The sequence below is a fragment of the Pristis pectinata genome, chromosome 2, assembly GCF_009764475.1.
Source record: "Pristis pectinata isolate sPriPec2 chromosome 2, sPriPec2.1.pri, whole genome shotgun sequence".
Taxonomy (NCBI): domain Eukaryota; kingdom Metazoa; phylum Chordata; class Chondrichthyes; order Rhinopristiformes; family Pristidae; genus Pristis; species Pristis pectinata.
Genome location: NC_067406.1, coordinates 69,173,285 through 69,186,522, shown reverse-complemented (window position 1 = coordinate 69,186,522; position 13,238 = coordinate 69,173,285). Strand labels below are relative to the sequence as shown.

The 13,238-nt window shown below is 36.5% G+C and overlaps 1 protein-coding gene across 5 annotated transcripts in view; it reads left to right on the top strand.

Annotated features, from left to right (window-relative positions):
- LOC127585664 (Krueppel-like factor 3) overlaps positions 1–12,386 on the top strand; it is a 65,663-nt gene extending 53,277 nt beyond the window's left edge. For 3 of the 5 annotated variants that reach the window (XM_052043337.1, XM_052043309.1, XM_052043319.1), the window contains 2 exons: positions 5,832–5,995; positions 6,994–12,385. In XM_052043337.1, the coding sequence (XP_051899297.1) occupies positions 5,832–5,995; positions 6,994–7,175 (346 nt within the window). In that variant the 3' untranslated portion in view covers positions 7,176–12,385. Of the gene's footprint in view, positions 1–5,831; positions 5,996–6,993 lie in introns of all 5 variants that reach the window. The other 2 variants (XM_052043327.1, XM_052043347.1) reach the window with 2 other exon arrangements.
- Positions 12,387–13,238: the final 852 nt, after the last annotated feature.

Genomic DNA, 13,238 nt, shown 5'->3' with positions numbered 1-13,238 from the left:
GGTAAGAAAGCATTTTGTCTGTGACACTATAGTCACCATTAGATTATGTTCTAGACATTAATCTCTTAATGGTGACTTGTTTCTATTGTAAAGGAAGCATTCGTATTGTGGTGTCTGTGCATGTGGCTTGGCACTTAGCTATTTTTTAGAGTTACAATGTAGACAAAAATCTATACCCACCCTCAACAATCAAATGCACATGATGATCTTTTCTCTGCCATCAATATTTTGTGAAGGATTAGTCTAAATAAAAGACAGAGTAATCAGCAACTTAATGTGTTAATTGATGGTAAAGTGCTGGTAATTAGTTCTGTGATTGGTTACACTTAAAAAATTTATAATTCTTTTCCAAGCTAATTTTAGCAACATGATCATTATTAATATAAAACCCACTCATAAAACCTCACACCAGCTTTTTAAACAGATAAATGAATTTCAGATCAACTTCTGTTTAAACATCTTTATGCTTTAGAGGCTGGACAAACAAGAAAGCCCTTTGGAAATCTACTTATGAGGTGGTGACTCTGCAGCAGACATCCTGCGGGTGGGGCGCACAGTTGAAACTACTTTTAGGTGTTGACATCAATGTTTGAGAGAAGCCACACCCTACAGGCTGTATCAAAACAACAGGAAATACTTAATAGCACATCGAAGGAGTGGCTCCAACAGTAAAAATCCAGAGTTCTGAACTTTTACAGACAGCAAAGGAAATGGAGGAGGATTTTATAGAATCGGAAAAAATACATTGCCCCACCAATATCCAAACATGATGGACACATGTTTGTGCTCAGCGAGGTCAGTTCTACAGAGTGGAATGCTTGAAAGGGGAATGTGCCAGAAATATTGTCAATCAATACTAAAATTGATGCCTGGAAGTTGTTGTTAGTAAAATACTGCTGAAAATAAATTTAACATGGAACTGCTATATTTATTTCATTTAAAAAGAACAATCATTTAGAATGGTTTATGTTGGCTTTTTCTGCAGTAGTGTTAAACAATAAAAATCTCTTTGGATTCATGGTGATCTTTAATCTTGCTATAACCATTAAGGAAAGGCATTGAGCATAGTTCCAGCACCCATTTATTTGTTAATAGTTGTGAAAATAGGTTTTGGGGATGAGGGACTTCTGATGCCACTGGTATGAACTTTTCACTTTTCTTCACAGTTAACAGGGTGCAAGTACATTCCTGGTGATAACTATAAGGCATCTTTGATGAAAGTTTCTGAAAAAATGTCAACTCAAAACCAGATGCAAAACCGCAGATGCAATAAGTCTGAAATAAAAACCAGAAATGTTGGAAGTACTCAACAGACAAGGTAGCTTCTGTGGAAAGAGAAAACACAGTTAACCTTTCAGTTCAATGACCTTTCATCAGAACCATCATCTGTTATTATCTCCACAAATTTTTCCTAGCCCACTGAGTACTTCCAGCATTTTCGGTTTTTATTTGTGAAATTGTCAGTGTTCAATGTACATAAATTCTAACACAGAACCATATATCTGTTCATTGAACAGATTCTAAGTGGCTTATTAATCTTAGGAAATGAACTATTCATTGTGATGTGGAAGGAGCAGATCTTTTCCATTTAAGCAAGACCAACTAAATTGGTAAATTGGTTTATTATTGTCACATGTACCTCAATGCTTTGTTTTGCATGTTATCCCTACAGATCATTTCATTACAATAGTGCATTGAGGTAGTACATGGGAAAACAATAATGGAATGCAGAATAAAGTGTTACAGTTACAGAAAAACTACATTTTTGCAACACTGTAATAAGCATTCTACAATTAAAATTTCAACATTTGAAGCAGTAAGTTTGTAGTCCTGTGATGCTGTTGGATATTATCAAATTCATCACATCCTTGACAAACTTGTGTGGAAACAAAGAAAAAATATTTTCATCAGGGTGATTTCTTGTCTTTTCAGACATAATGGGTATATTTGGAGAATAAAAGTGCTGGAAATACATTACTCAAAATGTTTAGAAATACTATCAGATAATCTAAGAAACCTTAAAATTTGTCAGCAAATGTTATGATTTATATAATGTTATTTTCAATGCCATATTGTGGCTTCTCTAACTCTTCAATCATTCTTCAGAAAGTGAATGTTGAGGTAGCTCATCATGCTATTGCTCTCACTTAGAAAACAGATTTTCTGCTCATTTTTCTCATTGCATTTTGTGGGATACCTCTGAGAGCCATTTGATACAATGTTTTCCTACATTACAGCATTAACCAGATTCTTCATTTACTATGAAGTACTTTAGAAAATGTGTGCCCTTTCCTTCCATATTTATGATAATAGGACAAGTTTCAAGGTCCCTCATGATGAATTACAATGACATTAAAGTGAATTTGCTTAAATGTGCTTCTAAACCACTAGATAGTGGCAGCTGAGTGAAAGAGGCTTAGAATTAGAACTGAATTACTTAAATAATGGAGATACATGACATTAGATTTTCTCAGTTTAAGACCACTGGATTGGAAGATCTCTGATCTATTAATTCCAAGTCACATTTCCAATGCTCAAACTTTGCCCATAAAACATTATAACCATATATACTAATGTGATTGAAAGTCTGCTGTTGGTAACAATTTCTTGAAATCCTATCTCGTTATGCCACATAATATGAATTAATCGGAAAACTGATCAGTAAAAAACTGTTCTGGGACTGATTGTGTTCATTGCAAAATTTGTGGTTTCACTTGCATGATAGTCAATAGTGTACATCTCAAATCAGGACACCACTGGTGTGAAACTCACTACAGCCCATTCACAGACCACTCTTTGCAATGAGTGTGAAGGCCTGCTTCAGTAAATGTAAGGGGGGGGGGGGGGGGGGGGGGAGTTCCTGAACAGCTACCAGCCCATGGAGTCCAGTGCTGTTTGAGTTGAAAATGTATCCCATGTTGCCTCTCCCTTCTCCCGCAGGCAGAAGATACAAAAACTTAAAAACACATCCCACCAAACTCAAGGGCAGCTTCTGTCCCACTGCTATCAGACCCTTGAATGGACCTCTGATATGCTGAAGAAGAATTCTTGATCTCCCATTCTACCTCATCATTGCCCTTGCACTTTATTTGTTTACCTACACTGCACTTTCTCTATAGTTCCTACATTATATTCCACATTCTGTTTTCTTTTAACTACCTCGATGTACGTATGTATGGCATGATCTGTCTGGATGGAAAGCAGAACAAAAGTTTTTCACTGTCTCTTAGTATACACGACAATAATAAACCAATACTCATTATAACTTCATCAAATGGAGCACATAACCACGCCATGCCCCCAATAGCTACCCATCCCCTCTGATGCCTTGTAGTAATTCTCAAGGTCTAGGTTTTCACCCCTACTCCAGCACTGATGTCCCAACCTTGCTCATCACCCTAGGCTCCCTTGTCCCAAACCCCCTTGATCTGTGACCCAGACCTACAACTTGCATGTTTCTTCCACTTGGTTTGTCTTTGTGGAAAAAGCAGAAGAAAGACACTTGCAGCTTCATGGTGTAAGGCTCACTCTATTGCATGTGGTGCCTTGACTAATAGGAATTGACAGCAGACTCCTCATGTCTATCTCACCTGGCTTTACATACATACTCCCTTTGAGGAAGAGAGTTCCAAAGACTCATGACCTTTGAGAAAAAAAATCCACTTCATCCCTGTATTATATACCCAACCTCTTAGTTTAAAACCCTGACCCCTATTTCTGAATTCCTCCCACAAGATGAAACATCCTCTTCACATCTATTCTGTCAGGACCCCTTAGGATCTTTAAGGGAATAAACAATGCGAATGGTTTTCTTCTTCAAAGCTATGTTCAAAATACCCCATCTTGTTTAAAGTTGCTTGCCTTCAAAATTTCAGTATAATAGCGAAATATTTTGAACATATGTGGTAGAGGTTTGATTAGCCCAGTTATCCAAGCCACAATGTATTAAAAGGAAATTGCAATCATTTCAATCTTCAGGAAACACTTCAGGACATGTACAAGACTCAAAGGTAATAAACAAAAGAGTCCAAGACAAAGTGCTTGTTTGCTGAATGCATTCTTATAACTTTATTCAAAAATCCTTGTGGTCGTGATATTGTGTAATTCAATATAGTAAGAAAAATAACTTGGCAATAAATTACTGAAACCTGTAGAAGAATGTCTTAGACAGGAACAGAAATGCGCTATGTTTATAATTTTAGCTTTCTTGACGTCACACATACAAAAAATTATAAACGAAAATGTAATTCTACACAGCAATTTACATTTAGCAATCTGATATGAAATGTACAATTTCTGAGAAATTGTGCTTGTTTATCTTCAGTGCTGTGCAATTCAAAATTGATTAAAGAATGAATTGCTTTAGCACTTATTTCCAGGTGAAAATTGTGACCATTATTAAATTGGAGTGGACATTTCCAGCCAGAACCTGTGCAAATGTGTCTGACCTCTTCCAGCTTTGGGCACACATGCACTGCACCTCTGACTCCCTTCTGACCAAAAATGAGCCTCTCGTTCAGGGAGAACAGAATGCATCAATCAGTAAAAAAGAGCACAAGTCACTGAAATCCTCCAGTAGACACAAGTTAAAGGATCTCCATTCTGACTTTGAAGTTTTGACCACAACAACTGATGGATTCATTTTCAAATGGCCATCATTGTTCACACCCTTTTAGTCACATGCGCCTCAGTGCAAAAGTGTTACCAGAGCTGCCTGACTGATCATCCCTTATCTTTCATTGGCATAGTGCCTCTCCTGGCTCAGAACACCATCAGAGCAGTGGATTGCTTGATGGGTGTGGTTGCACGTACTGAACATCACATTGCCTTCCGTCCCCCATGCTTTCCCTCAACTCTATGGCAGCCTTTTATACAGCTGGTTATGTGGCTGACGTCGGGAGAGGTCCTTTAAGGCATTCCCTGTACACAAAATAAGTTATGGGGCTGCAGGGAAGTAGGAGGTAGTAGTCCGGGAGGCAAGGGGAAATGGGACTGATGGGATTGCTCTGTGGTGAATGCATGTAATGGGCCAAATGGCCTCCTTCTGCTTTGCAGCAGCAGTAGCAATTTTCTTCTGAAGCTCCTGTGAGGAAATATACTTCTCAGGGCTTCCCGTACTTTTGCAATAAATCTGGATATCAATCTGGATGCTCCAACTAATCTGGATGACCAGTTCACTCCAACCAATATTACTTTTTATAGGTGCACACTGCTCTAAATGAACAAGCTTTTGCTCATATCCTTCCTGGGAACAGATTAACCAAAAGTCTTTGGTCCCAGGAGATCTCATAAAAAAAGGTATCTTAATATTATAGTTCTTCATGCATTTCAAAAATAGATACAAACAAACTGTATGTGCCTTGCAAAATTATTATTTTTCTGTATTTTGGTATCAGAAGCATCTTATAGGTCTATTCTTCATTACTTATGATCCCCTCACCAGTGGAGACACCTAAATCTTTTGCATGTATAAACTAATTTATAAGCTATAACAAGAGAGAAATGTGCCTTGTATTGTGAAAGATAAGGTGACTAATACATGCTAAAACATAGTGTGGTTGGTAACAACTATGAAACTATGTCTGAAGTTGACCACCAAAATAAAGTTAAGATAGGGTGAAATACAAAGGAAAGAGCTTTTACAGAAGGCATACCTACCCATGACGTGTATTGAGGAAAAGTGCAGATCAATGATGTTTATTCTAGATTTTTCATGTTATGAGCTACTAAAAATGCAGGAAAAAAAAGTGGATTATTGGTGTTGCCATTGTATGTGTAATCTACTGTTGGTTGATTAGTTAAAATGTGATGTATTATATCTCTTTTTTCAGGAGTCATACTCCTTCAGTTATCGTACATACTGCTGGAAGACCACATCCCATTGAATCACCAGATACTCAAAGGAAACGTCGCATACACAGATGTGACTTTGAGGGATGTAACAAAGTGTATACAAAGAGTTCACACCTCAAGGCACATCGGCGGACACACACAGGTAAGAAGAATTATAATTAAGACATTGTTGTGCTTTGTGTCAGGATATTTCAAAATAGACCCATATTTTGAATATGAAAAACTTCCTGTGACTTGCTTCATGTCCTGATCATCTTAAGCAAGTTGTACAAGCTAGTTACTTCCTTGATAGATTCATATAAACATTTAAAGAATGCAACCTTGAATCTCTGGCAAGATTTTTCTGATCTCTGCCCTGGCTTCTGCAGAACGTCAACTAAAACCATGAAGAAGCAAAACTAAAATTGTTTAAAGTTGATTTAGTTGTATCTCCATTGGAAATTTTCTGCATTACAAAATCTCTGGGAAAATTCCAAGCAGGTTATGATTCTTTATTTCAGCAACTTTGCCTGCTGGTTCTATCAGTCGGGTTGTTCAGACCATCTGCAATCAGCTTTCTATTTTGTTGCACTTCCCATATTGTTTGAATTTAAAATAATGTTTATTCTGTTTTCATGCAGCACGGTCTTAATGATCAGCAGTGGATTATTGATGCCATTTTCTTCAAGCCTTTGTTTAATACTAAAATGGTATCATATCTGTATTTAATAGGAACTAGTTGCTTGGTTTGCCTGGAATATACTAACACTAGTGGAGAACAAATTTCATTTTAATGAACAGTAAATCAAGCCACACATTCATAGATCTGCGTGAAAGAATAAATTCTAACAGATTGACGGTAACACCAGTTAACTCAGTCAGCTATAAGTAGGTCCCATTTATTCTTGTGCAAATATACCAGTGTCTCAAGAGATATTTTCAATGGTTTAAAATGTTACTGCCTTCACAGGGCTTACTTTAATGAATCAACAGTTGAAATACTGAATAATCCTTAAACCAAATTAATGCATGGTCAAAGTTCATTATGATTCACACTTTGTTTTTTGATCTGGGTCTTCCTCCATTATGTGCACAGTTTAAACACAACAATGACTTCAAATTCTGTATTATGAGAACTTACATTTTTCCTTGTTCCTGCAGGTGAGAAACCCTACAAGTGTACTTGGGAAGGTTGCACGTGGAAGTTTGCCCGTTCGGATGAGTTGACCAGGCATTACCGGAAGCACACCGGCATCAAACCCTTCCAGTGCCCTGACTGCGACCGCAGCTTCTCTCGTTCAGACCACCTTGCCCTGCACAGAAAGCGTCATATGCTGGTCTGAGTCTGTCACTGTTCGCAATGTCGTCCAGACCAGATACAAACTATTCTCATAGTTTTTCTTAACCAAGATTCAGCTGGGCCGAATCCTTCAACAGATGAACACTTCCATGTTTTCAGCACTTCAAACACAAACAAAACTCATTTGTTATGTGCAGGGGTCATGGTTAACAATAAGGGTGCCCTTACATTAATGCATAGCATTCCCCACTTTGTAGTCTCATTTGTTCACTGAAATTGTCAGAATTTCTTTTGATTAATAAGCCTTAATGTTCTTGCCAGAGAGATTCCCTCTTCACAGTAGAATGCTGCTCTTTGCCACTTCCTTCACCAAGACCACACCTCGTCTAAAATGGATTTTTTTTGTCAAAAACATTGTCAATGCTGTCTCTTTATTGTGCAGAGATTGGTTTGTACTTTGAATTGTAATATTTTAGTTGTGAGGGTGGAGGACTTCAGGAAATTCAATCCCTAACAACTGTGAAAGAAGGAAAAGCCTCAAGATATGATTGGAGGAAACATGCCCACTATGACCCTCATCACCATATAGTGACAGTTCTTCAGTATTTTTGTTGAAGATGAACTCCCTACAGCTAGCTTCAGTGGTTAAATTTGTATTTCAATATCAACTCAAGCAAGTTAATGAAGTTAAGCACCAAAGATTCACCAACAATGACTTTTCTTCATATTGTTCCACATTGGAAGCCTCCAGGACTTGCCAATTCCATTATCAGAAATTTCAACCATCAAGAGACAAAATTACCATTTTCGCAAGTGGAAGTTCCATACTTTCAATCGTGATGCTCAAATTTGATAAAGGAGGAAGAAGAAAAGAAAATCTTTTACCCCTGAGGTTATAAGCATGTGGTTCTGCAACATAGTCATTGTCCTTCACTATATTGCCCATCCTTTCATTGTTGATCGGTTTACATAATTTTACTTGTAGATCATGTTCACCCACTTAAGAAACTGGGCAAGCACAAGTGAAAAAAGCAGTTCACAGAACAAATGGTTTTAATAACAAAGAAAAATTGAAATGTTCAATAATTACTAACAACATGCAAAATTGTCCATATATCAAGAATAGTAAATTATACACTAATTTGACAAATTTTTCTTCCTTATAACCATAGATAGTTAAAAAAGATGTGCTGTGAAATAAGTGTACATCATTTAAAAGTCATGCGATCACTTATTAAACTTAACAGTATTGGCTTAGTTGTGGGCAATAGAAAACAATAGTTCTATTTACATTAGAAAACACAAATACTGTTTAATCATCTGAGTGAGTAAGGAGGTTGTTTCAATTTCAGTTTCAAAGATTTCAGTTCCTATCATAAGTTATTCAAACAGCATAACACATCTGTAATTGTACAGATATTCTTGACATATTCCTTTGACCAGTAGAATGCAATGTTGGTTTGATGACGCATTAATCAAATGCAGCAGTTGTTGTGTTCCAGTAAAGTCAATCCCAGAACACCCTAAAGGAACCAGGTGTAATTGGTGGAAAGAAAAATTGAGGAAATTAGTGTAAGAAAGTATAATCTGCTAATAAGACATTTACTGCAACATCTGTAATATCTTACTTTAATTATTCTAAGGTATTGGGGTAATAATATTAAGCTGCTCAAAGAACATCAATCATGTTAACTCTTTCTTAAATACTTTTACTATTGGTTCATTGCTTGCAGTTGTTAAGATTTTATAAGCTCTCATTGTAGCCAGTCAACAAATTGAATGATCTGAGTATAAATAGCAGAACTAATTTTTCTATATACCACTGGGACAAGTGTCAACCCTGGTTTGTGTAACATTACTGTTACAATCACCAAATACATTTGAAAATGCAGTTTATTGAAATCCAATTTTTTCTTGTTACTTCCATATTTTGAAAAGTAAACTTTCACTGAATTGGAATGGCTTTTCAAATTTATTCACTACAAACTTTTCCAATAAGTTTATTGTAATATTTTTCATTCAAGATTTTAAATGAACAGAAAAACCCAATGATGGACCAACATGACTTATATTAATATAAATTTCAATTACCTGTGAAAATATGTTTATAAGCCACACACTGCTAACACATTCAGCCATAAATCACAGCTTTTAAAATACACATCTTGAATTATTTCCCTATATTTAGAGACTGAATGTAAGTAATCATCATCACATTTGTTTTCAATCTACTTTCATGTTTTGAGAAAACATTTGCTGTAAGGTGTGCATTGTGACCACTGCAGCTGATTTGAATATGAATTTAAATCAATAATCACTTCAATGCAAACCAATCTATCATATTGCATAAATTATATTCTTGCAATGTGAAATACATTTATTTTTACAGACCACCAATGTTGTTAAAAGCACTGACCAGTTTGAGACTCAGCCCAGAAAAGAAGTTAATAAAGTCAGTCCCCAATTTGTACAGAGTTAGTTAATCCCAACCCAGACCCTCCTGATTAACACTGGAGATTCTACAATCAGTGCCTAGAAAAAAATGAAAGCAGCAGGACTTTCCATTTACAATCAAAATCAATAACTTGCTGCAATAAAGCAGATGTATGTGTGGCTGTCAGGGAGGGATGTGGCTGTGAAGTCATTAATGGTTAAATGGGCCACCACTACCCAGTGGCTGCAAATGAAGATTAACTAATTATTAAGTAACTCAGGGACATTGGGGATAGAGGTATCTAGATCTATAGACTGCAGCCCAACAGTACACCAATCAGTTCAGGGACAAAATTGGAGGTAGATTAGTTTTCTTTTTCAGTTCATTTTGGTTGAAAATTTGGGGGTTTTATTTATCATCTTGGTAAGGTTTCACTTAAGGTGAGCTTTCTACAGTGAATATAAGAAATTCACCACATGGAAAGTTAGATCCAAGAGGATCAAAACTCATCTTTAGTTGTTTTCACTAACTATGTGATATAATAATGCCTTCGGATTAAAATCCGTATCAGTGCAAGTGACCAAAGGTGAATTTTTAACCTCTCTGAAGTTTATAATTTCAACCAACATGTGAATGCTAAGAAGAAGAAGTAAACATTCTAGGTGTAATGCTTCAAAGCAGAAGTTTGAGTGTAGGTCATTGCTGATAGGAATGCCTGTCTGAATTTGAATTACAAGTGATGCTCTGCTTCGGGGGCACAACATGTTACATTCTGTGCAATAGGACAAGAATAGTAGAAACCAGAAGATTCACAACCAACTTGGTAAAATGTTGCTAAACATTGAAATATGTGAACGTAGCGTCTTGTGGCAGCTGGCCTGCCTTGTGGACAGTAGTCATTCATATTTTGTGGTTCATATCAAAGAGTGACTTATTTCCTGTAAGGAAGTGGAGAGGGTGACCTGTTGAAGAATTTAAAATAAAATGCACTTGAAAATGGGTGCAATCAGATAATGTTCACAACATGAATAATAGATGTGGGGATAATTTTTTTGGAGGGAGCTGTAAGAGTAAGTAACCTCCCTCCTTCAAAAGAAAACAATAAATAATAAAGCAGTGAGAGTTTTAAAAGACTATGAAACACCCCATTATGTGCTGTGTCATATACTGAGATGGGAAGGGGGATTTTGATGCATACACAGTTTAAATCTATTCTTCTCAGCTTAGATACCTAAAATGTGAATTTTTATTTTTTTTGAGGGGAACGTACACTTTGGTTTAGAATTTGGTTTCGGGATAATAGCTAGAGAAGCTTATTGTGACACTTAATAAAATAAAAGTGATGCTGAACAGATGAAATAAAAGGTTATGATTTTAACAAATATGGGTTTCTTTATATTTTCATTATCACATACAGGAGCAATTATAGAAAGAGTTCTGAACCAACCCTGACAAGAGCACATGAGGTGAATGGCTAATCAGATTCCTACAGTGCACAAGGACGATACTTATTAGGCAGTGTATGTAGCTGTCAACCCTACACTTTTTAAAAATTATTCTTTAAAAGTTTAGTTTTAATATGCAGAGCTTTTAACAGTTGCACTCAAGCATTGTTTCTGTTGTACAGCAGTATTTTGTTTGGTTAACTAGAAATTAAACCCTCAATAATGGCCCCACTGACTGATCCATGAATTTGATATCCATGAATGCTGAGGTGAAAAATTCGTTTTCATGCTGAGATGAGAGCAGTGTAACAGTGATTTTTAAAAAATTTTGCTACATTATGTTCAAAAGGGTTCAAGAAAAAATGAATAATTTGCAAAGTAATTCACAAGGTTGAGTGATTAATTCAAACCAGAAGGTGGCTAAGTTATATGACCCTCACCAATCTAATTTGACTTCATTGGATGGATTTCATCAGCATCAAACGGGGCACTAGACTGGTAGGAAAAGAGAATCAGTGTCATTGCAGCAGTGATACAATCCTGTTCAGACTGCCCTCTTCCCCACATATCCCCAAACTCTCCACCTTCTCCAGATTTTCCGACTGGTGCCTGATGTGTTCTGATGAGACTGCTGCAACAGAGAGGAAAGCTGGAGGAAAAAAAAGCTAATTCTGTCAGAAAAAAACATCTGATTTTCAAAAGTGTGTTATAAATTCTTACTGAAAATACTAGAAACACTCAGCAGGCCAAGCAGCATCTGGCAAAGGGTGTTCGACTCTGTTTCTCTTTCCACAGCTGCCACCTGACCTATTGAGTGTTTCTAGTATTTTCTGTTATATAAAAAGCATCTGCTGTTTACTGTTGTTTTTATTTCAAATTCTCGTAAAGATCATAGAAATTTCACTGGAAGTCATTATGTTATTACTCCCGTTTGTGAAAATACTTCTCCCTTTCACCATTATGTGTTTTCACTTGTAGGTTTATAGCATTCCACTGTTACATGGTTAAGATTATTTCATCTGGTCAGCATTTCTGCAAGCCTGCTTTTGAATACTCCAGCAGATTATTGCTATTAGCTTAAGCAGTAAATTGTGCTGGAAAATATAGAACAACATAGGTTTATATTTCAAGAGTTAAGACTAAATGAGTAATTTTGGGTTTATATTAAGTCATGTTAACTTTATTTAAATCATTTAATAGTGTCTGCAGTCAATATAATTAAAGATGTGAAAATTTTAAGATATTTTTACTATTTCTTCAACATTTCTGATTGTCCCATGGGAGTTTAGTAATGACGTTTTGTCATATCAAACTGTGAACACAAATTTGTACTGTACAGTCTTCTTATTCTGTATTCAATATATATATGTATTGTATATCTGTCAATAAAACTCGATATACACAAAGAAACCTAAACTTTTTTTTAAATCTATCTACATGTTTTGTAATGTTATGCCTAATCAGTCAGCAAATCCTGTACTCTCATCACACAAATGTATGTAAGTACAAATAAGAGCAAAGTTAAGATAAAGTAAGCATGGTTCTCAGCAAGGAGAAAATAGATATTCCATATCAATCAATACACACAACACCATTGTGAGCTGATTCCACTATCAGCCACTCCAGGATACGCTGAGAAATGGGGGAGATTTACTGCCACTGGAAGTTTACCAGTTTGCATCCCAGACAACACTTCCTTCCGGTATGGTCCAGGGTGCGGCCTTCCGTTGGTGGGAGGCAGTGCCTCTTGTGACACAAGCTGCGGACCGCGGAGACAAGAATGACATCACCAGTGGTGAAGCTCTGGCCTCCAGCTCACCGGCATCAAACTTACTCATTAAGTAGAATGTTTGTGTCTCAATCAATCAGAACCTGGCACAAGTTAAAAAAATGTTAAACTTTATTTTAAAAATTAGATTTGGGTGAGTATTAAAACACAAAGTACTTAAAACAATTAAAGCATTTTAACCAAAGTAATAAAATCAAATAAAAACCTTTACTTACTTTTCTCTTGGCGGCTGATTCTTCCATTGATTTCAATGGGCTCACTGTACTTATGCCAAATTAACCTGGCTCACATTCAGCAGGCAGATTTCCAAGTCTGAGAGCTGGGAAGTCTACGGAAGTTCACACTGCCCTGTTGGAGTCCATGAGGAGTCCAATCAGGCACCACAGAAGCCCCACATGTGGTGCCCTGTTACCCTACGGCATCCGTTCTGAAAGTGCC